We start from the raw sequence: 26,227 nt of genomic DNA, 5'->3' as shown, positions 1-26,227 counted from the left end.
TCTATATGTAACATATCAGCATTTTAAACAAGTATTACAGGCTGGAACAAACGCGACAAAGCAGGAAGGAAATTGGGGGCTGCAGGTGAAGGGCCACACGTGGCTCTAGGTCTGTATAACAACATTAGGGAGACTTGCAATAAGTGACAGGAGAATGTGCATTGTTCCTTATAATACACTAGTTTTCCTAAAGCTCAATCATAAAAATGACATTGAAAGGGATCAGCAATGCCTGTGTGTTCTGTGCATTTATTACATAGAAGGTGAGGGATGTGACAGGACCCTCTGCTGTCTAGAATGCAGCAATGTGAGTCTGTATAATATCCATGGTGCTGCTGCTGTACACTACAGAAGAACGATCTATATATATATATAGAGAGAGAGAAGGCTCCTCCCAGGGGGGGCAGGGACATGGAGGGGAGGTTCTGCCTGTAACTATTGCTCTGGGTAGACGCTGACACACATCCAGCGAGCAGCAGCCGAGGTGTGCACACAGTGTCCGGCTTCCAGACAGCAATCACCATATAGCCGGCAGCAGCAGCAGCAGGGAATCAATCATTCTTCTCGGGCCCTCCCGCACTGGAATTATTACCAACATGGATTGAAAGTTATTTGGCTTCAACTTTTTTTTGTGGTGGGATCTGTTACAGTTTTGGTTTTGTGGCTTCATGGAGTGACCCCCGGGCTCTGACACCGATCTACAAAGTCCAATCTGGGAGTAGAGGGGGGGTGGGGGTCTCTCTCTCTCTCTCCTGGGATCTTACCATATACCATCGGGGGCTATTTGCACCACTGCGGATGTTACGGGGAACCATGAACTTTCTGGTTTCTTGGATCAACTGGGGCTTGCCTGTGCTGGTCTATATCTACACTGCCCAGGTAAGAGCGGCTCCCCAGGCACTCAAGGTTACCTCTTGGGGGTGGGAAGGGGAGATCGCCCCCCAGCTCTGGCGAGACGGGGGCATCAGGCTGGTATATACCCACTTCTCTGTGCTGGACCCAGGGACAAAAGATGAAATTACCCCAAGGTCTCTGGATCCCCAGGGAATCAGTGGGTCGAACAGGGGGCGTGTAGGGACAGAGATGAGGAACGCTGAGTGTTACATTGTATCCATCAGGCATGTGATCTGCTACAATGTTGCACTTGGATATAACACGTTTACTGTATGAATGAAGTTTCCCTGTTCAGCATGTCCTATGCTTATTCCCATCCTGGATACCTAGCCCTATCTATAGATCACCCTCGCTTAAGAAATGGCCATCACATACAGTGTAGATTAGGTAGACATAGTTGTGCTGTCATCAGCAGTCACATCACATAAATCAGGACAAGGGGGGGGTCATTGGTAGCCGTTCTGCACAGTGGCCAGTGACAGCCGGTGGAGCACGTATGCCCGTCCCTGAGAAGGAGCGCAGAACGCACTGTTACATATGGCACCGTGCACCGAGCACCCCATTGTATGCGCAGGTGGAGCAGTGTGACCGGAGTGCTGATGGGTCATTCTGACGACAGAGATCAGTAGGCCGGCCTGGGAAGCGGCTCGGGCTGCACGTAGACTATTCCCTAATGTAAACCAGCCTGGAAACAGACTAAAGGGCTTTAAATCTCTTTCATGTGACTGGGCCCAGCTTTTTTCCCCCTTCATCTCCTCTGCACATTGGCAGCATTCACTAGGCCCCAGTTCATGCTGTGACTTGGAAAAAATGTCCTTGAAGAAGGTAGAGAGGGTGAACTATAGAGAGCAGGGCTAGGATTAGGGAAGGGACCTTGTGCTCCCTTTTTATAGAAAAAAAAAAAAAGCCTAATTGTTTTTGCAGCACTTACAGTTACAAAGCTCAACTAATGATTGTGGCAAGACAGGCGGAGTGAGAGGTGTTAACTGTTTCCTTTCCAGTCACCCCACCAGGTGTGCTGCTCACCTGTCTACCTGATCCCAGCACAACAGGGATCCAAAGAGTCCTTAATCCCATCATCTGCCCTACATTAGTACAGGAGGGCAGCTGATGTACCAGTGCACCCTGCTTTCTGTGACCTGTGTTCAGTCACATGTATGACGTGACATGACCCATGGTAGTCCATCTCTGGGCAGTGTTTGGGAAGCTTGGCATGGACTAGTGGAATTGTCTGTTTGGAGAAGTGATTACAACACATGCCTGGTGCTGACTCCATAACCTTCTGCAGGGAACTGTCCTTGTTTCAGGATGGAAACATCTGACTACTTTAACTTTCAGTTTGTGAGGCAGAAAAATGCTGAATCCCAAGAATCCGCCACTGGTTTTCAAAATCACTGCACTGTACAGTTTCTGTAACTGAATGATTGTTAAGGGTATCTGGAAAACCTGGACAGAAATTTAACCTCAAATTCTATAGTCTAGTTCAGTCTAAAATACATATACGTTTTTTTTTTCTCTTAAGCATAGTGTTCCTAGAATTTAATGTATTTTAAAGGAGAGTAACAGTTTTTTTTTTTTTTTACAGGCTGCAAATGTAGTTTTTTTTATGTGGTCATTAAAGGGTTAATTCTCTTTACCATTAATGTACTTTACCACTGTCAGGAGTCTCATACAAAAACTTGCACCCATTACACAAATAAAGGCTTTATATGGCCGTGTCAGCAATCGCTGTTTGTGTGTGTGTATAATATATATAAATATTACACACAAATACTGCCATGGAAATATGGATGAGGCTCGAATGATATGTTGGTAAATTAGTAGCTGATGTACTTTGTTTTACTTACTGTTGGCTAAAATCGAAGAGAAAAAAATAAGTGAGTACTTGTACAAAATAGAATGAAATGATGATGATTAATAATTCATTAGGATTTTTTTTTTAGCATTAATAATAGAGAACTGTGGGGTCTGCCCAGCATAGCGCAGGCTAGGAACCCCTATATTGTGGAATACTCTTGTGTAACCTGACGCTTAAGGACACTTTTGACAACAAAAACCTGACACAGATCACACAATTGGTGCAAAAGACTCTTTTCCCAGTGTCCGGTTATCTTCCCAGATCACAGTACTAGTAGCGAGAGTCCTTACAGGAGCCCTGCACTGTGTGACAGATCCCCAATGTAGTCCTCTGTCTGGCCCTAATGCCATCATTTACTGCTACTATAAACAGTAATGGTAAAGTGTAAAGCTGGCCACACATCTAAAGATTATCTGTCCAACCAGCCAACTAGTTGATTGGCTGGAATGAAAATCTGGTAAGGTATGGGAGTAACTGATGATCAACAATTTGCTCCTAAATGCCAGAAAACAGATGAAAATGGTCGTTCAGACAAGTTTGTTAAATGTTTGATCTAAAGAATTTGTTCAAACAGGTTTTGTCCATCTTCTGGCATTTTGGAGAAAATTTGCTGATTGTCATTTGCTTTCATACGTTACCAGATTTTCATTCCAACCAATCAACTAGTTGGCTGGTTGGACAGATGTGTGGCCAGCTTAAGAATATGAACTGCACGGTCTCTGCACTAAAAGGCCATTGTTTAAACTATATATATATATATATATATATATATATATATACATACACACAGTATATATGATCTATATTTCTACTGCATGAGAATCTGCTCCGTCTCCTTGCAGCGTGCTATAGAGCTAGTTATACTGTATTCTGCTGAAACAGCCAGCGAAGCATCAAGTGGCAGATGCATTGTTTGTGGGTGAGATGATGGCAGCTCCTTTCCTGCAAGGGAAAAGGTCCCGGGTGCTGCAGCTCCTCTGTAGGGTCTCCCTCCAGGCCGTGGGTGTCTGATGCAGATTCAGGGGCCTATTTACTAAGCAGTGTTAGGAGACCGAGTGAGAAGTGATAAGGTGCCAGCCAATCAGCTGCCAACTGTCATCTCACAGGCTGTGTTTGAAAAAAATGACAGTTGGGAGCTGATTGGCTGGCACCTTATCACTTCTCACTCTGTCTCTTAACACTGCTTAGTAAATAGACCCCTAAAAGTACATGCAGGACCCACATAGTTTTATCCTTAGATGGGACTCATTCTAGACGCACAGTAATCTCCTACCGGATCCCTGACCGCTGCAAAGTCACCAATGCTGGTCGGCAAGCAGAGACCTGTCAGTGTAGCATTAATATCCTGTGATTAGCTGGATCCCAGCATTATGATATGAATCAGTTTTGCAGCTGTGAGCAAGGTCCCCTCTAATCCTTGGACTACTGCAGCAGTATGTGGGGGCTTCTGCATTATAGGCAGGGGGGCGTCCTCAGCGCCCTCTCTCCACTGTGTGTCCTCTGGTTTTGTTGCGGTTCAGGATTGCTCTGATAATTCTGGCTGGCCGGTAGCCAGACAATATATTTCAGCTCCTTGTAAGCAGTGATTTTATTGGCCGCCGCAGTCGAGCACTTGTGAGCAGCTGCCGGATTGGGCTGCAGAAGGCCATTCGTTTGAATGTCGTACCCTCCACATATGCTTGGTTTTATTCATAACTGCAATTAGGGGAAGGGTATAGAATAAATGGGTGGATGAGAGGGTCTGCTGCTGCTCCATGCCCAGCTGTTATACTTTCTCCTCCAGAAACCCGCCTAGATTGTTAGGAAAGAAAGAGAAATTCAGATTATATAGTGTGTCTAGCTATATGTATGTGTTCTGTAGGCCTTTATTTACTGTATGCTTTCCAGTGTATTGGTCACAATAAGGGCATATGTATCAAAGCTTGATGTGAGATACAATTGTGAAATATATATCACCAACCAATCTGCTGTAAACTATCATTTCTTAAACACAGCCTGCAAAATGTAAGTTAGAAGCTGATTGGTTGGTGATATATATCTCACAATTTTATCTCACATCAAGCTTTGATACATATGCCCCATGCGGTCTGCTCTCTGTATCCACATTAACCAGCTAATCCCATGTACACTGACTGTACTATCAGCCAGCAACTTTATTTTTGCCTTTTTATTGGGGGGTTGGCCCATGCTGAGCTGTACTGATGTCCTGGAATCTGTGGATGGCCATTGGGGATAACCGGCAAGGGTGGGGTGTCACTTCACTCCCTGCTGTTCAATTGCTGCCTATATTGCACCCGCTAGACCTGCTGACGGAACGTGCAATTCCTGCAAAGTTTGTCTGTAGATGAATATAATTGAATGGTGAAAATGCACCATGCCATGGTTTAATCAATAGGATTCGGATGACAAATTAGAGGGAATTTTTTTATTTATTTTTTGTAACCGTTGCTATGGCAACAACCACTGACTGTCCTTAGAAACGAGATGCGGTTCACAATGGCGCCTTGTCAAGGTAGTAGGGCCACACACTCATTCCTCATTGTATGTGTGTGATCATATTATATACACTATATTAGGCACCACGGATGGACTGTGGTTGGTATTGCTGCCTCCCAGCATTGGGTTCATGTGTTTGAATGTCTATCTTGTATGTTCTCCCCATGGCTTTCTTCCCACAGTCCAAAAAACATACTGGGAGGTTTATTGACTGCTGACATAGTGGCCTCTAGCCTGAGTTAGGGAATTTGGGGTTTAATCTATGATGCCGGGATTGATGTAATCGATTTCTGTGTACGGTGGTGTGTACTATTGTGGTGCTACAGTACGTTAACAGTAAAATATATTAGGGAGAAGTTTAGCCTTGGTAAGATAACGAACTCCCAGCTAATTTTTGCACATATGTAATATAAGCTATGTAGAATGGAGTCGGCCTGTTACACATTGCCCCAGGCCGCGTAAGCTGCTCCTGCTATTGGATCATAGACTTTGAACCCATCAGAGCCAACGTTGAAACAAGTCTGAAGCTCGCACGGAATTAACATTCAAAGCGCCGGGCCCAAGCTGTCCTGTTTGTTTCGTCACTGTGCACAGAGGCAAGGGGTGAACAAACGCACGCATACAGCCAGTGATGCAAAGCTTTGTACATCTAATTGTTACATGGCTCGCTACCGATCTATCAGTGTGTCATATCCCTTCTCTTGGTATGTAGGACTGTATGATGGGATAATCCAACAGAAGGCGTAATTACAAGGCAACATATGGCGTGTTAAAGCACTGTTATATGAGCAGAATGGTGATTTCCACTACATGCTATTCGTACATCTTACAGAATTTGTGGGGTCTATTTACTAAGCAGTGTGAGGAGACAGAGTGAAAAGTGATAAGGTGCCAGCCAATCAGCTCCTAACTGTCATTTTTCAAACACAGTCTGTGAGATGACAGTTGGGAGCTGATTGGCTGGCACCTTATCACTTTTCACTCTGTCTCCTAACACTGCTTAGTAAATAGACCCCCGTGTCTGTTGCACACATGACAAATTCAGGGCTGCAAACGATGAATGACTAGATCTCTGGGCATGTGGATTCACCCTGATCTTGCGGTGTTTCCAGTCTTTTATTACGCCATGAATGACAGTATGATAAATGCTGTATTGCACTAACTCAGCCCCTTCAGATATGTGTTTATAGAGGAAGAAATACTCTGTGCTGCTTTCTCTCTTTATTGTGTGTGTTTAAGGCAATTGGCAGAGAAACGGCTGAAATGGTTTTTGTTTTTGTTACTGGACATGTTTCCTGACAGTGCAGTTTGCAGTTGTCCTGTTGCAGTCTCCAACACTGCGCTTTGGTGCTATCCTGCGGATTTTTAAATATGGAAGCCATTGTCTCGCCATTTGTTGTACATCGTCTGCCGCAATTTACAAATCTTCGTGCATTTCATCATGGGCTTAATTTAAGCCACAGAGATGAATATATTGTATGTTTAAGCACAGATTTTAATACTGTATTTTGCATGGGTCACACAAACTATTTTGCCCAGAAAGTTTTATATTTTTACAGTGTTGTTGTTTTTTTTTTTGTTGTTTTTGGATATACATATGACCTATAAGTATGTTTTTGTTACAGTGATAGCCTGATTCTGAAAACCATATAGGTTAATTGGGGGGAATGGAACAATATCACCAGGTGAGACTGACTGCTGCACAAGGCCCTTGTAGAGAGACACTGGATGTGCGATCTATGATTCCAAGCCCTTAAAACGGCAACAAATATTATTAATTTGTTGCTGTATATTGGTTTATAATCGCTAGACCTAAAACCTACACTTATGATGATGCCCCTTTAAATCTGAGACAGACAGGGAAATTTATAAGTGACCCTATATTTTCCCGAAGGCCCTGGGGCAGGAAGTAATGTTTGAGTATTGACTCTTAAGGAAGTTGTTGAATATTCATAGTCCTGATAATAATCCTGCTTCCTTTCAATTGAACATTATGGTTTCCTGCAGTACTTGTCTACAGGAATATTGAATTCTACCTATCTGACACTGCTGGCAGGGCTAGCACAGGGCTGGCTTGTCAGTCTAGCACCTACGTGGGGATCACAAGGTCATAGGAAAACCAACAGAAGCACAAAATCAAATAAAAGTTGTACACAAGCTGTGAAGGCCAGCGAGGGCGGCCATAGCACGGTAAGCCTGTGTCCTCGGATTACTGAGGGGCCGCAGAGTGTTTTTCACTTTTTTCCCCTCTTGTCACTGGATAATCTACATATTTATTACACTCTAAAGGGAGATGTATCAAACCTTTGAGAAAGATGACACTGGGTTGGTGGTTGTAATGGGGTCGAGGGAGGTTACTGAGAACTTCTCAGTGTTTCCCGTCTTCCTGCAGTTATACCTTATGTATACCGTGCACTACGATTTACTTATGTTTATCATAAAAATACAAAGGTCCTAAAAAGTTTGCCCAGCTCTGGTTACACCCTTCAGTAACATTGCCATGTATGGGTTAGGATCCTGTTCTCAATGTAAATAGGAAGGAAAGGCTGGACATAAAATAAACTTTTATAACGCATGTGTGGCTCTAGACCTTGGGATATATCATTGTTATTAAGGAAGCAAATCATTCTCTGTTGTGGGTAGAACTAATATACTAGAGTAGAGGTTCTGAGATTAGAGGACTGTGCAAATAATTGTATCATCCGATACGAGTGCCGCTTTTCCGAGCTCCATAGTCACTGGATGGCTAGGTCCAGGCTTCCACTCAGGTGTGGCGGCCGTTTGCACCATTAGAACCTGACCCCACCAGTGCTCAAGCAGGGTTATTATGTGGAAAGCCTGGAGGGAGCTTGTGGCTGGTAGGAAGCCAATTTCTCTCTCGGCTGCTACAAATAGATTATTTCTGTGTTCTGACGCTGATTTCTTTTCTCCCCAGATATCCCGGGCGGCCCCTCCACACGAAAGGGAGCATAAACCCACAGAAGGTAAGGAGAGATGCTGGCTGAATGCACTTTTGTCTATGTCCTGTGAACAGCTCCCCCTTTCTGACACTATGCAGGGGGGGGGGGGTTATAGCTGTTGTATTCACTGACGTTATTCGTCACATGCACATGGAAAACAGAGAACGTGTGTTCCTCTTTCCTCCATGTGTCCGTGGAGTGCACCATTCCCAGGTACCGATCAGCGGATGGCCCTGGTCACGACAGTCTATGTTACGGGGCATAGATGGGGTGGCCGTCTGGTGAGCAGTGGCAGACGCTCTCCACCTATACTGGGCACCTGAGGTTAATTTGGCTACTTAGCTTGGCTTACCCTGGGTTATCTCCTCCCTGCCTGTATGTGGTGCAGTCTTACATTATGCACAGACAGGAGAGCTGTGACATTTTCATAGTACACGCATAGAATGTCTCATTGTGATTTCCTATTATTACACAGTTTGCAGGTGGCTCAGGATTAGTCAGCCCATTTATTTTAAGCTACTGATATGTGTGGTGCGTGCAGCAGGGGGGGGGGGGGGGTGTTCTGCGCCCCTCTACACCGTATTGTCAAATAGTCACGACTGCAGATTCCACCTCCCCATCACATGAGTCTGCTGGGAGTTATCAGTTAGGTAGGCATGGATCACTGGTCATTGACAGTAGTATATATTTACCCAAAGTTTATATTATAGTTTATTAGGGAATAAATGAAAGGCACTTTCCAGGCAACCTCATCACCAGTGACAATAGACAGCGAAATACATGAGGGTTCTCTCCCCATTCAGCTCCAGCCAGTGTAAATTAGAGCGAGAGGCAACGTTCTTTGTGGAGTGAGCACCAGGATAATACAGGCTCTGCCTTGAGTGTGCACTCTCCGTATAAAGCCGAGCGGGCGGTGACTACATTCAGTGCGTTCAGATGCTGTCTAGGAAGCTGTAGAGTAAGTGAGTGGAAATTATATATAATTTTATGGCTTCCTAAGGTTAGACTGAAAACCTGGGAGAACACAGTGGGGGTAGGGTCCTCTCTCCAGCTTCTTGGCTGTGTTTAGCAGAGGGGGAAGGGCTGATTTCCAGCAGCTGCTCTGGTGGTCTCCCTAGTTGGACCACTATTGCCAGAAAGACAGAAGCAGAGAAGGAGGGAGGGAGCCTGGGAGTTAACTGAGGACTTGTGACAAACTCGGTAGAGGGAAATGCCTATGGTAACATATGTCTTTACCTCTATGAGCCGTAGTCAATTTGAGCGGACCCGCAATACTTTTCCGCCTCTCGGACTTTTCGCCTACGTCGAGTGTTTTGCAGGCGGAAAAGTATCGCGCGTGTGCCTGCGTATCCCCATATTCAATTTGAAAGTAGGCAAAAACGGGATCCGGCGAAACTGAAACAAGCGGAAAGTCCTGTCAGATTTGGGGAAATCACCCTGACACCCCCCAAAAGATGCCCTGACATGAGGGTTAGGTATGGTACCCCCCGACTTGGCTTGCTGAAGGTATTTGGCGTTTTGAAACGGGCTCAATAGCTGCTAAATAGCGTTTTTGTATAAGTGGTGCAGAATAGTATTCAGGAGGTTTTTTTGCAGAAAATAACTTATCTCAGCAAATTTGGGGTACTTGAAAATGGGGGCCAGCATATTTTAAAGTTGCTAAAGTTAAGTTTGAAAAATCCACCTGCCGCAAGCCCCTGCAATGAAAAAAACACATGGGGCATACTTGGGGACCCCCCCAGAGTCTAGTTTGCTAGTTTTTAACTTTGTCCCCCAACACTTTTTTTTTTTTTTTCGCCCCCAAATTCAAAGTGATTTTTTTGGGGTGTCCTTAAGTGTTTTTTTTATTTTTTGACAGTTTATCTTTGGGGGACTGTCTGAAGGCTGCATGGGGATTCCCGCAACGTTGCACCCCAAAACCCCAATTCTGCACTTTTTTCCGCCTGCTATTCATAGGTGAAACTTTTCCGCCTATTACATTGTATTGACTTTCCGCCTAGGCGGAAAGTCTTTCAAATTGAATACGGCGATACTTTTACGCCTGGCGAAATGACGTCATCGGCGAAACTTTTCCGTGGATTCCGGCTTTTCGCCTCAAATTGAACACTGGCCTAAATGTTCTGTGCAGTAATTGGGACACGTGTTTTGAGGCTGCATGAAGAATTGCTCTCTCGTATTTGAGCACCATCCTGTATGGAGAACAGTTACATTCTCAGGAGACAGGTGGCATGGGAGCTAATCAATTAGTTCTGCAACAAGTGTTTTGACTTTGGAAGTCTGGAAAAAGGAGGTAATGGGGTGTTGTCCCGGGGGTGTGGTGGATCAGCAGTTGTATGGCAGATCCTATAACGGCTACTAGTCACTGATAGGGATGCCGGGGCGATTTTTTTAAGGGCTTTAGCGGCTAATCCTTGCAGCCAATGAAGCAGTCTCGCTGGGATGCAATAAATGCAGGGGGAATTTTTCTGCTAATCCGGACACCATGTGGCTAAACAGTTTCTGACTGGGAGTCTTTGTCCGCTAGCTAAGAAATGCCAGTCTAATTAGTTCCCTCACATGTAGCTTGGAACACACTTACACTGGGAATTACTTTAATAAGCAAAATGGCATTTCTATGTGTTGCCCTTTTTCTCATCGGTGATCTTAAAGTGCACCTGCTGACTGGGCTCGATAGGGACTGCTGCCAGGGACTAGAGGCGGAGAAAGCAGCCAGTGTATGAGCTGATCCGACCTGCGCGTAGGCGGCACATATGCTCTAGAGCGCTACGGTAAAGTGCTGCGGTTCTAATGCTAGAAATTCTCACCTCATTGAAGGAGAGATGCATCAAACCTTTGAGAGCGAGAGAGTGTAGAAGTTGCCAATAGCAACCAATCAGTGTCTAACTATCATTTATCCAGTCTAGCACAGTTTATGAAGTGACAGTTGCTATGGGCAACATCTCAACTTTATCACTCTTGTAGGTGATTATATTCTCTTGTCCATTACCTGTAACACTCTTGTGTGTCACTCATGCTCTCTGCATAGAAGGAATTCCTCTGTGGAGTGCGGTACCCTGATGTCTCCTGCTCTCTCTTTATAGTGGTGATGTTCAGTAAAGTGTACGAACGCAGCATCTGTCAGGTGCGGGAGATCTTGGTGGACATATACCAGGAGTATCCGGATGAGGTGGAGTACATGTATAAGCCATCCTGCGTGCCCTTGATGAGGTGTGCAGGTTGCTGCTTTGATGAGACCATGGAGTGTGTACCCACAGACTTTAACAATGTCACAATGCAGGTATGTACCAATGCAGACCCTCTAAGCTCAGCTTCTCAATAAACGTTTACCGGGACACACTGACATTCCGCAATAAGTAGGACATGACTGTGACCAGCAGCCGGCTTACACCTGATATAATGCAACATGAGTATATTGAGCTTCTGTAGGAGCTCCCGTGTGGAGACTTGACCTCCGTTTAGTTGACTGTTTGTTCAGTTTAGGATATTTTTTTTTATTGTGTATGAATAAGGTCCAGTCTGAAAGTGCTGTTAATGTAACTATTCTAAACCAATAACCATTGTTTATTTCTTTCAGATCGCGAGGTTAAAGCCTCATGTGAGTACTGTGTATGTACATAAGAGCTTCCAGCAGCACAGTCACTGTGAATGCAGGTAAGGGACTAATTGATCACTTAATTATTCACTAATTGTTCACACTGAGAATTAGCTCAGTTTCCTTCAGTCATTTGATTTTATTTATTTTTTTCTTCTCTAGACTAAAGAAAGAAATTAGAAGCAAAGAAGAAAAGTAAGTGACCCTTTTTCTCCTATCACTGTTCCCATCACATTCACCACCTAGAGCCACACCCCTGCCATTTACCCTTCATGCACTGAAAGGGGGCTGCAGCTCTGGGAGAGTCATTTGTATCCCATTGGCTGACGGGGGTACCACCTGTGCGCTGATCCGGCAGTACGGGGGCTAGTTCCCCTGATCATCTGACCTTTGGTATTGCGATATGGTCAGACAGGGCAGGACATTAGTTGGCATCCAAATGCTGCGGAACATGTGCACAATACATGATAAATAGAATGCAGTCTTCTGTTAGGGGTCTATTTACCGATCCTTGGATGAAGATAAAGTGAACGGCGATAAAGTACCAGCCAATCGGCTCCTAACTGCCATGACACAGGCTGTGTTTGAAAAATGACAGTTAGGAGCTGGTTGCCTGGTACTTTATCTCCATCCAAGGCTTAGTAAATAGACCCCTTAGTCACTCCGTATTGTGTCCAGCCTTTGTCCTGACGTTCTCCGCCTGTAATGTAGAAGGGAGGGGTATGCCGTGCTTATTACCTGGATAACATTTGGTGTTGGCTGTTGGTGCATCCAGCCTTTGCAGTGGTGACGGTTGTGGGTAATGCTAACTGAATTACACGCATGTTCTGTTCTAGAAGAAAACGTCTCACAATTCTACATGGGATTATACATTTTTTATATATATATATATATATATATTTATATATATATTTTTTTTTTTTTGCAGTCATCTGATTTGGTTTTTAATTATGTTGCTCTTTATGTGTGTTACTGGGCCTGGAAACTCTCTCTCCCGATCACCAACGCGCACAATGATATCGCAGGCTCCCTTCCTCCTCCCCCGGCTTAGCCATAATGTACTGTATATTTAATATAACTGTGGTCCCAGCACGCTGACAGCAGCCACCCTCCTCTCTTCCCAGCTGAAGTTCACAGGAGAGAAGGGGGAGGGACAAGAGCCCAAGGGGATATGGCGAGGGCGTTTTCCCAGACCCTGTCGGGGCCTGTCGACTGGCATCGGTGCAGCAGAAGCCTGCTCTTGCTACAGCACGCTTACTATACTGCTGGGTAGCAGTTGGGGGTCCAGGAGATGCTTTTTAACCTGTTCATTGTCTGCGCTGAAATGGTGCTGTCAGGAGATCGCTCTCTGCAATGTATACTTCTATAGACCCAGCAGTCGGGCAATAGCCTCCGCCGGTGCCTGAACACACCATTTCTGAGTTCTGGGGGTCTAGTTACTAAGCAGTGTTAGGAGACAGAGTGAAAAGTGATAAGAAAGTGATAAGGTGCCAGCCAATCAGCTCCCAACTGTCATTTTTCAAACACAGCCTGTGAGATGACAGTTGGGAGCTGATTGGCTGGCACCTAATCACTTTTCACTCTGTCACCTAACACTGCTTAGTAAATAGACCCCCCTGGTCATTTTACTTATGTTAATGTCTCCCCTGTCTTACTACACGTGTGTACCATACGTGGCGAAGGAGTTATACGCTGAGCTACATGTTGCATAGTATAGATGCAGCGCCTGCTTCACGTCATAGCCTGGCATTTGTAGTGAGACTCAGAGCACCCAGTCACCTGCTGAAAGTGTCTGAGCAAGTCTTGGAAACACTACTCTAGGGCACGTCCCACAATGCACGGCTCCCGAACGGCCTCTTGGAGAGAGATGTTTTTCCTATTAGGCTTTCTATTAATATCCAGCCACGTGTGTGGGAAAGGTCACCTCTGCTGTCCATGCAGCTTCATAATGAGGCCGGTCGGAGATGGCGCAGAGCTAAATATCTGGGGTAACGTTACTAGAGACTGCTCTGTCCACCTGCAGTCTCCTGCTCTTCACACCTGTGTTAGGCGGCAGAGCAGTCACGTACAGCTTCTCCTGTTTGTGTATGAGGGCCCAGTCATGGAGCAGTCACGTGGGCTCGCACCTGCGTTCCAGCAGAGTATGCGGGGTGCAAAGGCCTGTATGTATCTGCCCGGTGTCTGCCAATAAATCCGACCGGTACCTGCTGCCGTCAGCGACATTTCTGCAGCAGCATCATGTCCCGTCACACCCCTCTTACCAGGGCATTTACTAATAAACTTACGTTTTGGGCCGGATTGTATTGTACAAGGTGATATTATTTTATACGTTGGTCTCAAGGTTGAGCAGTAGATTAGTGACATTTGGGGAGATGTATCAATCCTTGGAGAGAGATAAAGTGGAGAAGTTACCCATAGCAACCAATCGGCTTCTGTCAGTTTTATAGCACAGTCTATAAAATAACTATTTGAAGCTGATTGGTTGCTTTGGGTAACTTCTCCACCTTATCTCTCTCGACGGTTTGATACATCTCCCCAGGGGAGAGTGGTCATTATACATTTGCAGAAATAATTTGGCACTTATTTTTAACATAGACCAAGGGCCGTATTCATTAGAAACGAAAAGCCGTTTTCCTGCGAAAAAAGTATCGCCGATAACGGCTTTTCGCGTGGTCGGAACTTATCTCCGTATTCAATTCCAGACGGTTGTCGCCTACGCGGAAAGTCAATACAATGTAATAAGCAAAAAAGCTTCGCCTTTGAATAGTAGGAGAAAAGAAGTTCAACATTTTTGTTTTGGGGTGCAAATGTAGGGAAACCACTCAGCACCCTTGGGACAGCCCCCAAAGGACAACTGTGTCAGAAAATCCCAGGGAATAAATTAAGAACACCCCAAAAGAATTTTAATTTTGGGAGTAAAAAAAGCACAAAGTGGGGGGGACAAGCATAAAAACTAGCGAAATAGACTTTTGGGGGTCAGCAAAAAGTCAGGCAGGCGACACTTTTCCGCGGGTGCGAAACTAATTGAATATGGCCCCAAGTGTTACATGGGTTTTACCTGTTTATTTTCTACAGCCACTGAGGTAGGAAAGAGCGCTGCCCTACTGCTTTAGAAACCCAATCAAATGTTCTGACACTTCATCTGTAGTAGATTAGTAGATCGTAATGCTGCTTGGTAGCATCCCTACACAGCATTATCCCTCATTGTCTGTGTAGACCTCTCCTACCCCATCCATTTGTACTCTACTTTCTCTCGTTTTCTGCCCTTTCTCTCTCTTTCTCTCGCTCTTCCCTTTTTTTTTTTTTTTTTTTTTTTTATATTTTTTCTTCCAGAAAAGCAAAACGAGGAAAGGGCCTTAAACGAAAGCGCAAGAAAATCCGGTACAAATCGCAGCACTTGTACGTTTGTGTCGTGTGCTCATTAAAAAAAATCCCCCAAATGAATCTGGCATTGCATCATATCACTCCATAAATTAATCCCATTAATCTACTTGCCTGGCTTGCGGAACGGTGTAATTGAGAAATCGCCCCCCTTGGTCTTGGTGGTGGGGAGCAGATGAGAAAGGGCAGGGAGTTCCTTTTTATTCTCTTAATGTCATCATGAGACTTAGTGTAATTATTTGGTACCACGGTTAAAGCTAGAGAGAGGCTTTAATGGTTCATTTCACATTATTTCCCAGAATATCCCGTTTCTTAGGGATGCGGGAAGTGTTGGGTCCTTGGCTTGCTGTGACCGCCTGTCATGTGCTTTAGTTACTGGACCGTAAGCAAAAAGCAGTGGTGATGTGGAGAAGGATCTGGTGTAATGTGCTGGCTTTGACCCTCCGTTATTTGCAACCTGGTTCCATAGCACAACATTGCAAGATACTACCTTGTCTTGTCAGATCTCATGATTACATTACATGAGGATGAGGTGTGAGAGAGAATTGGTGGTGGGGGTGCTCGCTTCATTCACAGCACGTTTGCCTGGACGTTGGTGGTTGCCGTGTTTATGGGTCTGGTAGCTCTCTGTGTGCTCCACCGATCAGTGTGTGTTTATGTATTTGTTTTGTTGCAATCGCAAAAGATGGTGACTGTTGAACTAGGTTGCAGTGACCATCTTATTGCGAACCCCACCATTCTTTTCCTGGTATGCTCACTGTTAAGTTGTTGCCTGGCAGTCGATGCTGGACACCGGATCTGAAACGTTGCCTGTTATCAGCGAAGCAGCCAATAGTGACCTTTTACTTCAATTATTTCTAATAATAAGATAGATCTGCAGAAACTGCGGCCTCTCCCTAAACCAAAACGACAGAGTGTTGTCTCGGTGCAGGGAAATTCAGCACATTCATTTATTAGAATCTGTGGATGACCCTTCTTATAGGGTGAGTGTAATAGCCTGCAAGTTGCAGGCGTCGGTGACATTTTGTCAATTCAGGGGTCTATGTATCAAGCCATTTCTTTTACATAAAATTCTGCAGAAACTGCAGTTTCATTTTATTTAGTGTACCTATGTACTAATGGCACATTGCAGGAAATTTTACAGAAATCTCCGGCAAAGTGCTAGTTAGCACTGCAGATCGCAGTCTCCATTATTATCAATGGGGACTACGATCTGACCCTTATGTACTAAACTCCCCCCCAAAAAAAGTTAAGCTTTTCGGAGCACCTGTAGTTTACACCATCTTAAGAGTAATGCATCTTAAGATGGTGTAAACTGCTGTAAGCCTATGGGGGGCTCCAGATGCAGGAGGGGAGATCTTTCAATCTCTCCCCACACAGCCCACAGGCGACCCCAGAATCTGACGCTGTGCGCAGTGTCGGCTTCCCCCGGGGAAGTCTCTCAATTCTGTGAAAGACTTCCACAATTTGCCGGGGATTTAACTCACAGGGACAGAGGTTACCACAATCGCTGTCCCTGCGAGTTCCCCTTGGTACATAGCGGGAATATTTTCATTAAAAATGGAAATCTCCTCTGTGAGTTGGACCGGTAATAATCGCGGCAATACAGCAATTATTGATACATAGACCCCTAGATTTAAAGCAACAATATTTTAAAATCTAAATCCAATTTGGCTATTACATCTACTCCTAAGAGTGTCTAGGGGGGATATTCCTGCAGGTGTATCTGCTTCACCTTGGCTTCTAATTGAGACTGCGATCCCGAAAACACACGCTGTTATTCAGTATTCAACGTTTTAAGTTGTGGATAGTTTATATACTTTATAACCGTTCTGACATATGCAGCCCGGAACTCATTTACAATTAACATTAAAGTAATATAAACGCTCTTTGATCCATGTGCCGCTTTCTAACAGCTAAACAAAAATAGAGGGGGGGAGAGAGAAGAGCCAGGGTAGAAGTAACAATGCCCCCAAAAGGAGGCGGCCATCTTTGAATTCTACTGGTTATTTCCGCTATGTTTCATTGCGGCGTTAATTGTAATCTCATTAACCGTACTACAGGGGCAGCGTGTAGCACGTTTGCTGACATATGTGTTTGTTCGCTCTACTTTCTTTCTATTCTAAAGTTCTAAAATGCTGCATTTGGAAGGCTCGATAAAGTTCTCTTGATCTCCCCCCCCAGTTTATCCACCTAACCGTCTCAAAACCTAACACTATAAATTATGCTTCAAGCATCATCTGACATCTCCAGATATTACTCCCAACCTTAATGTTTGACTATGAATATTTAAAAGCTTGTTCTGCCTTCCAAATGCAGTGTCTAGCTTACTAACGCTATGCTGTGTCTGCTTCCTCTCGGTGACTAGCGAGTGATCCACATACAGGGAGTGGTGAGCAGCCAGTCACCACCTCTCCATAGATTCCTTAGGCTGGGAGATAACTTAACCTAGAAGCTATCGATGGACTAGGCCTTGGAGAGAGAGAGAAAGTACCAACCAATTAGCTCCTGTCATTTTACAGGATGAAAAGACAGGAGCTGATTGGTTGGTACTTTATCTCCATTTCCTTTCTCTCTCCAAAGCTTAGCACATAGACCCCCTAAGTCTGCTGGTCTCTCTTGGAGTTGCATTACCTTAGTTTATGGCAACGCCTCTCTCTGGTGCATTACGAGTCAGGGTGACTACTGAATGTGAGATGTTCTGCTATTCTAGCCACAGACCTGCTAGGGTGGGAGCTCTAGAAGCGGGTCAGGTCAGTGGTCACCCTGGCGCTTTGCGGGGGGTTGGAGGGTATTGCTTGTCATGTGTTCAGGAGTAATGCATGTTGACGTTTCTCTTGCTAATGCGCTGTAGCTTAGAACTCTCTTGTTTTTTCCTTTTGCTTTTTGCAGTCCTTGCGAGCCTTGCACAGACACAGAGAGGAGAAAACACTTGTTTGTCCAAGACCCCCAGACATGTAAATGTTCCTGTAAAAACACAGACTCGCGTTGTAAAACGAGGCAGCTTGAGTTAAACGAAAAGACTTGCAGGTTGGTTTCTTTCACTTATGTGGGAATTAAAATGCAAATGCAACCATGACACTCCTGCTGAGAGTCAAAGATGGCGCTATGTACCTACAGCTCTGTTTCCAATGTTCTCTGTTCATTCTCTGTGTGCATCATGTCCCTAGAGTAACACCCCCATTCAACTTCAAGGGGGGGGGGGCGTTAACTAATAGCACTTATTGGGGGACAATGACTTCTCAGCTAGACTGAGGGCAGGAAGGGGATCTCATTTGTAGAAGCTCGGCGCTCGCCCCCATTACACACATGACCGACACTCCTAAGGAGCTCACAGGCTGTAGTGGTTGGTTAAATTTGGGGCCTGGTGGCTTTTAGCGGACACAGGTGGATAAGCGTGTAGAGCAGGCCATTGTTCCCACCAGCCTGCCTCCAATGTGCTAGGCCTTTCATGGGGTTGGCTTTGATTATGTAGAAAGTGGAATATCCTGGATTCCCCCCCCCCCCCCCCACAAATCATGTTTCTGTATAGGTTTTGTAAAGCGGGAGTGCAGATGTCTTATACAGCCCTAGGCTGTTCTAAATGTATCTGTGTAGCACCAACTAGAATTTGTTTCGTACCCAGTCGAGTCCCTCGTAGTGTCATTTTCCGGTTCGTCCTCTCTGTGTTCTCTGGGTGACTGGGGGCTGTAGAACGCCCCAGTTCCTTTCATACATAGTGTTACAGCCGTTGTTGATGTAGCTTCCACCCGTCACCAATTAGAGCAGTATGTTGTCTTTCACTAGGAGAGGCAAGAAGCCTAGTCCAGCTATATGGGGCCCCCTTTTCTGCTGACCTCGCTCATTAACATGTGCCCTGCCACCTTTGTGCAGCAAAGTAAGTTACCCCGAATAACCCTTGTTTCTACCCTGATTGCTTCTCCAATTCTTGTCAGTCTACGTTTCTCCAGAGATGTTTGCGGCATATTTGGAAGGAATGGAAGATATTGATGTTAGATACAATAAGAGTAAATGTCTCTAAAATGATTTGCATGGCTCTCCCAGGTCGCCTCTCAAGTGTCCAATAAATACGGAACAATTGGGCAGTGATCACGGCAATTGGGGCGTTAAGGCCTGGCTAATTGTATGCAGTTAGTGCCCGGATAGAAAGGCAGACTAGATGATGTAATATTGATTCATCTGCATTCTCCAACGTATCTGTGTTCTCCGTGTGTTGCGATAAGTCGTAAGGACTCTGTGCTATCCCAGTGTTTTCTGCCAGTCGTTGACCCGTGCGTAATATGTCAAACAGCGATTACGTTCTAGTCATTGGTTTTAGCATGAGCACATTCCTCCTGTCCAATTTAAGGAGCTCCGCAAACCTTTCTCCTAGTATGATGTCGCCCAAAGACCGTTTTTCACATAGTTGATCATTTTCTATACATAAGGAGCTTTCTGGAGTATATTAATATCATTATTTATTTCATTTTATTTTTTATTTTGTCTCTTCATTGTGACATTTCCTGCCAAATGCTCCCGGGCTCTGTGGAAATGAGAAGTCGGGGGGCAGTATCTGTAGCATTCTCATACTGTACATAGGCTACTGTGTGTTGTGGTGAGGACAGCTGGGCCTGATTCAGTAAGGACTGCAGCTGCTTATGCGCACGCAATCGGCCGATTGTTGCTCACTGCGAACTAGCCACTGCGATCAGGGATGAAATCGCAGCGTTTACGCAGACCCATCGCAGAGTGATTGACAGGAAGTGCTGTTTGTGGGTGCTGGCAGGGTTGTCGAGCGAACGCAGGCGCGTCAGTGCGTTTCAACGCCGTTACAGGGGTGCGCATGAATTATCCAGTACGAACCCATATGCAGCAGGAAGTTTAGCAATTCCTGAGTGAGGTCAGGTCAACCACTATATTCCGTATGGGTCCGATGGTACTCGATTGTATCAATGTTTTCGCCAGCTTGCTAAGTATTACGGATGTGAGTAAAGAGAAGGGGGCGGCTTCATGTGGAGTTTGAGTATTGTGCTGCGGAAGCATTGCGGTCGCATTCATTTGCATATTTTCGCCGTGGCAGATTGCGTGCGTATATGCAACTGCGTTCTTTGCTGAATCAGGGCCAGTATGTAAATTAGTTATTTAAGGAGATCCTTTATATGGTGTAGTTTTATATGCGTGACAGATCCTCTTCATATAAGACAAAGTATAGGCTGGTATAGAGGCTGTTAGGCATTAGAGAAGATGTATTTCTCCGTATTGTCACTCCAGAATAAAAATACGGATATATAAAAACACATATAGGTATGTATTACTAAACACTTTTTTATTTTTATTTTTTTCCCCCTCCTCTCAAATATGTTTAGATGTGAAAAACCACGGCGGTGAAACAGGGGATTTGTCTCCCGTGAAGAGACAAGATGGAGTCACAATGAAGGATCGAAACTCCGCACAGCACTTTGGTTTTCATGCATTCCGTGTCCCTCAGGAGGGGGAAGAATAGCGATATCATTCAGTAAAATGCTATTTCTCCTTATCTTTAAGAAATTTGATGCTGCTACACACCAAGAGCCAGAACAGCGGGGGTCATATCTTTTTTTCCGGATTCTTATAAATATATTATTATAATAATAAGTAAATATAGATATATATATATATATATATTTGTGTATATATATTGGTTATTTTTTTTTTTTTAAACTGACGTACGTGGGGTACAGCCCGCTCAGCTGAGGCGTAACTCTAATAATATAATTTTTTTTTTTTTTTCTGGATTGTAACCGGTTGTCGCTATATCTAAACTCATAAGTACCTGGCAAAGTTCAGATCAAAGGTCAAAGAATCCCTGCTGAGATGTTCTGGAATCATGCAACTGCAAAATTCGATCCTTCATGAAACATGCCCCATGCCCTCTCCAGGCATAAAGACTTTGAGGAAACGGAGGCTGAGCAGTGTCGTGCGTTGGACTGTGCCCATCATTCTCGGTATCCATCCTGGAGGAACTTTTTGTGACGTCTAGTCACCTTGCTGGTGTGTGTACTGGATTTGGGTATGTTCCCCACTTTCAGAAAACCTCTATGATTTTGTCTCCGATGGACGCTATCATATCATTGTCAGCCAAAACAACAACTACTTAATGATGTGACCGGTTGGCTCCATTTTGTCAGGCATACGCTGAGCCAGTACCGGTGGTATATCTGTGGTCTTAACACAACACTAAAAGCCCAAGATCTCATACAAGCAAGGACAGAGTCTTGACCAAAACCCAGGAGGTCACAAGAGGAATGGTTCCGGATTAGACCTGGCCTGATGTTTTAGAACCTGTTGGGACAGGTACTCTCCCAGTGAGCAATCGGCAAATAACGTGAACTTTTATACATTTGAGTTAATTACTCACCCCAGTGAGGAGCCTCACTCATAATGAGTGGAAACGTCTATAATAAGAGTAACGCTCACTCATAGTGAGTGCAGCTTGCTCTCTAATGAATGAGACTTGTTTATGTTGAGTGAGACTGCCTTCCAGTGGGTGAATGGTTCCCCCACCCAAATCACAGAACCAGGACTGGCTTAGCATGTCTGAGAATCTGAAGCAACCTGTTCCAGGCGGCACCGGATATCTAAATCTTACCACGAGTCCCGAAGCTGCGGCTTGTGGCATCACTGGAGTCTTTAGAACATATTCACTGTAGCCTTGACCATGTAACTCATGTAAACACATACACACACACCTGTTACAAGGTTCCACGTGCCTTGCAGCCTAGTAAAGAGTGAGGCTCTTGCTTCTGCACCAAGAGACCCTAAGATATGTTTAAAGGACTATAGTGCCGATGAAAGATTAAGTGATAATAATGACACAAATAAAGGGTTGATCCCTGTATGAGGGACTTGGTTCCTTTTGCTGCTAGACTGTGTTAGAACGGACACCCAGTGTGAACGGCAAAGTTGTCTGGGAACTCTATTCACTGGGGTGACCTTTTGTACCTGTGTGGATGTGTACGTGCGGTGATCAGTGTTACCCCATTCGAGGCAAAGAAGCCTACAAGTGATCTTGTGATTTGGTAAGCCCACGGAAGAGTTACGTGATTCCAACAGTACCAACATATACAAAGAAAATGAACAGCGCCCCCTTTACTTTCTAGTGCCAAATACAGACACGAAGTTACTCTTCTATTAGTTATGTACAGTAAGTGCCTTTCTTGGATGTAAAGCACATTGTAAAGCTACTGATAACCCCAAATCTTCAGTCCATGGATAAGGGTCCTTTGCGTAATTGTCATGAGCCTCAACTGATGCACAGAACAGAGGGAGTTAATTCCATATTTTCAGCTCACACCATAGTGTTATAATGTCAGTGTCGTCCATCCATTTGTGTATAGTCTTTCATATTCCAGCTCTGTCCGCGGACAGTAACTCGTCCCCGGGCAGAAGCTACCACACCGTTCTATTATTTAATGACCCTTTTGTCATACCTGATAAATGAATTCATATTAAAGTGAGGACGGGAGGCTACAGTATTTCTTTTGTTGTATTTAAAGTAATTTATGAAAAAAAAAAAATACATGAATTGTCCAATGTTTTTAACTATTTCCTGTGGTGGTCTTTTAATTTCTTACTCACCGTGCTAGCCAGTCCCACTGCTGCAAACTCAGGGGGGGGATTGGTCACTTATGGTCTATGCCAGAGCGTCTCTCTCAGATCAGTACCCTCGAAATCTCCTTGTCACAAACATTAGTCTTGTTCACATGACCACTCTGACATCTGCGCTCCCACGCCCCGGTTGCTCAGGTGTTGGCTCGCCCCAATTTTTACTACAGCATAATCTATTGCAGATGGCACCTGCAGATTTGTGTCCTGCACAGATGGGAGTATAATGCTTAATGTATTTCCTGAATGTTTCTCTGGTGCCGGCAAATAAGTAATCTGTGGTTCCCCAGCTGTCGTGAATCTACAGGTCCCCTACATGCCCAGTCATTCTGTGTCTTGTAGTTCAACATCAGCAACAAGAGAACCACATATTTCCTAGCTTTGCACTAGAGCACAGGTTCTCAAACTCTGTCCTCGGGACCCCAAACAGTGCATGTTTTCCAGGTCGCCTCTCAGAATCACAAGTGCAATAATTAGCTCCACCTGTGGATATTTTAAAATGTCAGTGAGTAATGACTACACCTGAGCACCTGCTGGGTGACCTGGAAAACGTGACCGGTGTGGGGTCCTGAGGACTGAGTTTGAGAACCACTGCACTAGAGAAATGCCAAGTAATTTCGCAGCAGTGGATGGTTTCATGATTTTACTTGCATACTCGCAGGTAAGATAATCAGTGTGTCTCTCTCGGAAGAATCTTGCCACTTTTGTCTGGGCTGCCTGGCCTGTGGAACCCATCGCCCCAGTGCAATGTATAATCAGTACATTTGTATGTATGATTCCCTCACCCAAACTCCTCTTGACTGCAAAACCAATTTATTCAAATGAGAAAAGGTCTGAATGGCAGTATTTATATATTTATTTATTTGATAAATAGCGTACTGTTGTGTAATAGTGTAAGCTGATATTCGGACTGCGAGAGAGCACCAGGTTGAATGAGAATGGAGTGTAGGGCTCGTCACAGTTGTGCAGGCAGGAGAAATCCACAAATCATATTTTTAATTTGTATTCCAAAGCGCGGTGCACGTGACACCTGGTGGGTTGAAGTATCCATTTCTAGGTTTATTTATTGTGTGATGGAGAAATGGTGGCCAGGATCTCCGATTCTGCTTACGTGAATCCAACAGATCAATCATTTTTGTTGACTCGTCTCTGCAAAAAGTAAAGCCTTACCCACCCGCCCCTATGTTAATGATCCCAAAAGTGCTGAATACAGTGTGGAATGTCTGATTTGTTTTCTCTTGTTCCGTGTGAGCTTGTCTCGGCAGACTTGCACTGCGCACACAATACCTGTGGGAGGTTTGGGATGTGCCGATCAATCTCACCATTTGGAACTCATGGATGAAGTGTTGTTATCTTCAAAGGCAATCTTAAACCTTTTGCAGATGAGGCTACATCAAAGTGAGCACAGGGAAGGCAGTGAGGCTGATAAAACTCCCCAGTATAATACAATGTGGAGCTCTCTGGAGCTAAGACAACTTTCCAGATATAATATTTAATGAGGATTGTAGTGTAATGATGATCAGTGTTTTGAAAGGGTGAGTCTTCTCTATCCTTGTTCTGGCTTTTCCCAGCTGTAGTTGACACTTTAAATTTCTTTTTTGTTCTGGCTTTCTATGTACAAAAATGGATGTATTCAGCATTAATACCAACGGTTACTAGAAGCTAGTAGTGGTGCATAGTCTGCACCTTTGGTGGAAGTTGAGTATTGAATCACTAGGGGCCAGTGGGTGGGAGAGAATCCACACCTTTGGTAAAAGTTGAACTATGAATCACTAGGACCCAGTGGATGGGTGAGAGTTCACACTTTTTGGTGGAAGTTGAGCTCTGAATCACTAGTAGTCAGTGGGTGGGAGAGCAAACATACCTTTGGTGGAAGGTGAACTATGCATCACTAGGACCCAGTGTATGGGAAAGAGCACACTTTTTGGTGGAAGCTGAGCTTTGATTAACTAGGAGCCAGTTGGTGGGATAGAATCTGTACCTTTTTGAAACTCTAGGACTAGAGGGTGGGAGAGAGTCTGCACCTTTTGGAGGTCCAGCTTTGAAGCACTAGGTGCCAGTTTGTGGGAAAAGAGTCCACACCTTTTGGGGGAGGTTCAGCTTTGAATCACTACGAGCCTGTGGGCGGGAAAGAGTACACATATTTGCTAAAGTTTTTGAACTTTAAATCATTAGGAGCCAGTGGGTGGGAGAGGGTCAGACCACACCTTTGGTGGAATCGGACCCCTTACACTAAGACTCCTCGGTTGGACCCATTTCACGCACACAGTGTATGCAAGAATTCCATCACAACCTGGAGTGGTAGCAGTTTTTGAGGCACGATAAAGTTCTTGGTGGGCTGAATACTGTTTTTACCCCCAAATCTGCTTCCTCCACTATTTTATAGGGTGTGAGTCACCATTAATACCTGGTGTGTCTTCAGTATTCTGTGGGTAGTGTGACCATCCATTTCACCAAACCGACTTCACAATCCTGGACCGTGGCCTTCACCCATCCTCTGACTGAAGATTTGCTATACACTTAGAAGTTATGATAGTATAGTGTTTTATAGTTTTCTTCTATTGCATTATAAAGACAAATCTTCTATTGTTTTCACCCTAAAGTAATTTGGTTGAACGTGAATGGATGGCTGTTTTTCATGCTTCACCCTCTGTTATATGAGGAGACTTCTTGCCAGAAATCCATGACCCTCAAAAATAAGAGCCTACTGTAAAGCACTGAGGAATATGATCTTGCTATATAAATAATTGTTAATAATAATCTGCCCTGACGCTGACTAGACTGGCGCATTACAGCTGCATGTTGACCATTTTAGTACGGTTAGTAATCAATATAAGCCATCAAACTCATAGTGATAATGGAATCTATGCCAGCCAAGGGTTTATTATATGTATATTGAGCATTAAGCATAAACACTACACATTTTCTCTTTTTGTAAATAGATGAAAAAAATTAATTCTAACAAATCTTTTTTTTTTTTTTTTTTTTTTTATTGTAATGTGTTTATTTATTGGTGCTACCATTTTGTTATTGTTTGAGTTATTAACACATCTTTCTCTCCAGATTAATTATTATGTAGAAACATATTTATTTTTTAAAAGAAACTATAAATACAATATTCAAAATTACTGTTTGCTTTGTTTTCATTAAAAAAAAAAAAAGGCGCACGATGCGGACAGTATTTGGGAAGTTGAGGCGTTGCCTAGAACCTGCGCAGCCCTGCCCTTTACTACTTTCACGAAATGGAACTGATCACGTTCATGCAACCTATGTTACTGCAGTTTTCGGTCTTGCCTTCTGCGGCACATGCGTCCTACTTCTTCTTGCTGAATTATGCACTGCGGCACCAGTTGCCAGGAAGCAATGGTTGCCGGCCTTGTCTGTATGTTTTGTTTGAAAAGAGAGTTTACGTAGCAACCTGTC

The 26,227-nt window shown here is 44.3% G+C and overlaps 1 protein-coding gene across 4 annotated transcripts; it reads left to right on the top strand.

Annotated features, from left to right (window-relative positions):
- The first annotated feature begins 456 nt into the window (after positions 1-456).
- VEGFA (vascular endothelial growth factor A) lies at positions 457-25,901 on the top strand. Of its 4 annotated transcripts, none has more exons than XM_088445340.1 (8): positions 457-879; positions 8,184-8,232; positions 11,289-11,485; positions 11,783-11,859; positions 11,963-11,995; positions 15,134-15,181; positions 18,074-18,211; positions 20,527-25,901. In XM_088445340.1, the coding sequence occupies exons 1-8, from the start codon at positions 799-801 to the stop codon at positions 20,546-20,548; spliced, it is 645 nt and encodes a 214-aa protein (XP_088301466.1). In that variant the 5' UTR covers positions 457-798; the 3' UTR covers positions 20,549-25,901. The 4 variants fall into 4 exon arrangements, with proteins under 4 accessions (XP_088301466.1, XP_088301465.1, XP_088301469.1 ...); XM_088445339.1 differs by having other exon boundaries at positions 15,134-15,199; XM_088445343.1 differs by lacking the exon at positions 20,527-25,901 and adding an exon at positions 18,973-19,084 and having other exon boundaries at positions 15,134-15,199; positions 18,074-18,215.
- Positions 25,902-26,227: the final 326 nt, after the last annotated feature.

This window comes from Taudactylus pleione, unplaced genomic scaffold (assembly GCF_031769625.1).
Source record: "Taudactylus pleione unplaced genomic scaffold, aTauple2 ptg000378l, whole genome shotgun sequence".
Lineage (NCBI taxonomy): Eukaryota > Metazoa > Chordata > Amphibia > Anura > Myobatrachidae > Taudactylus > Taudactylus pleione.
This window is presented reverse-complemented; position numbering and strand designations above follow the sequence as displayed.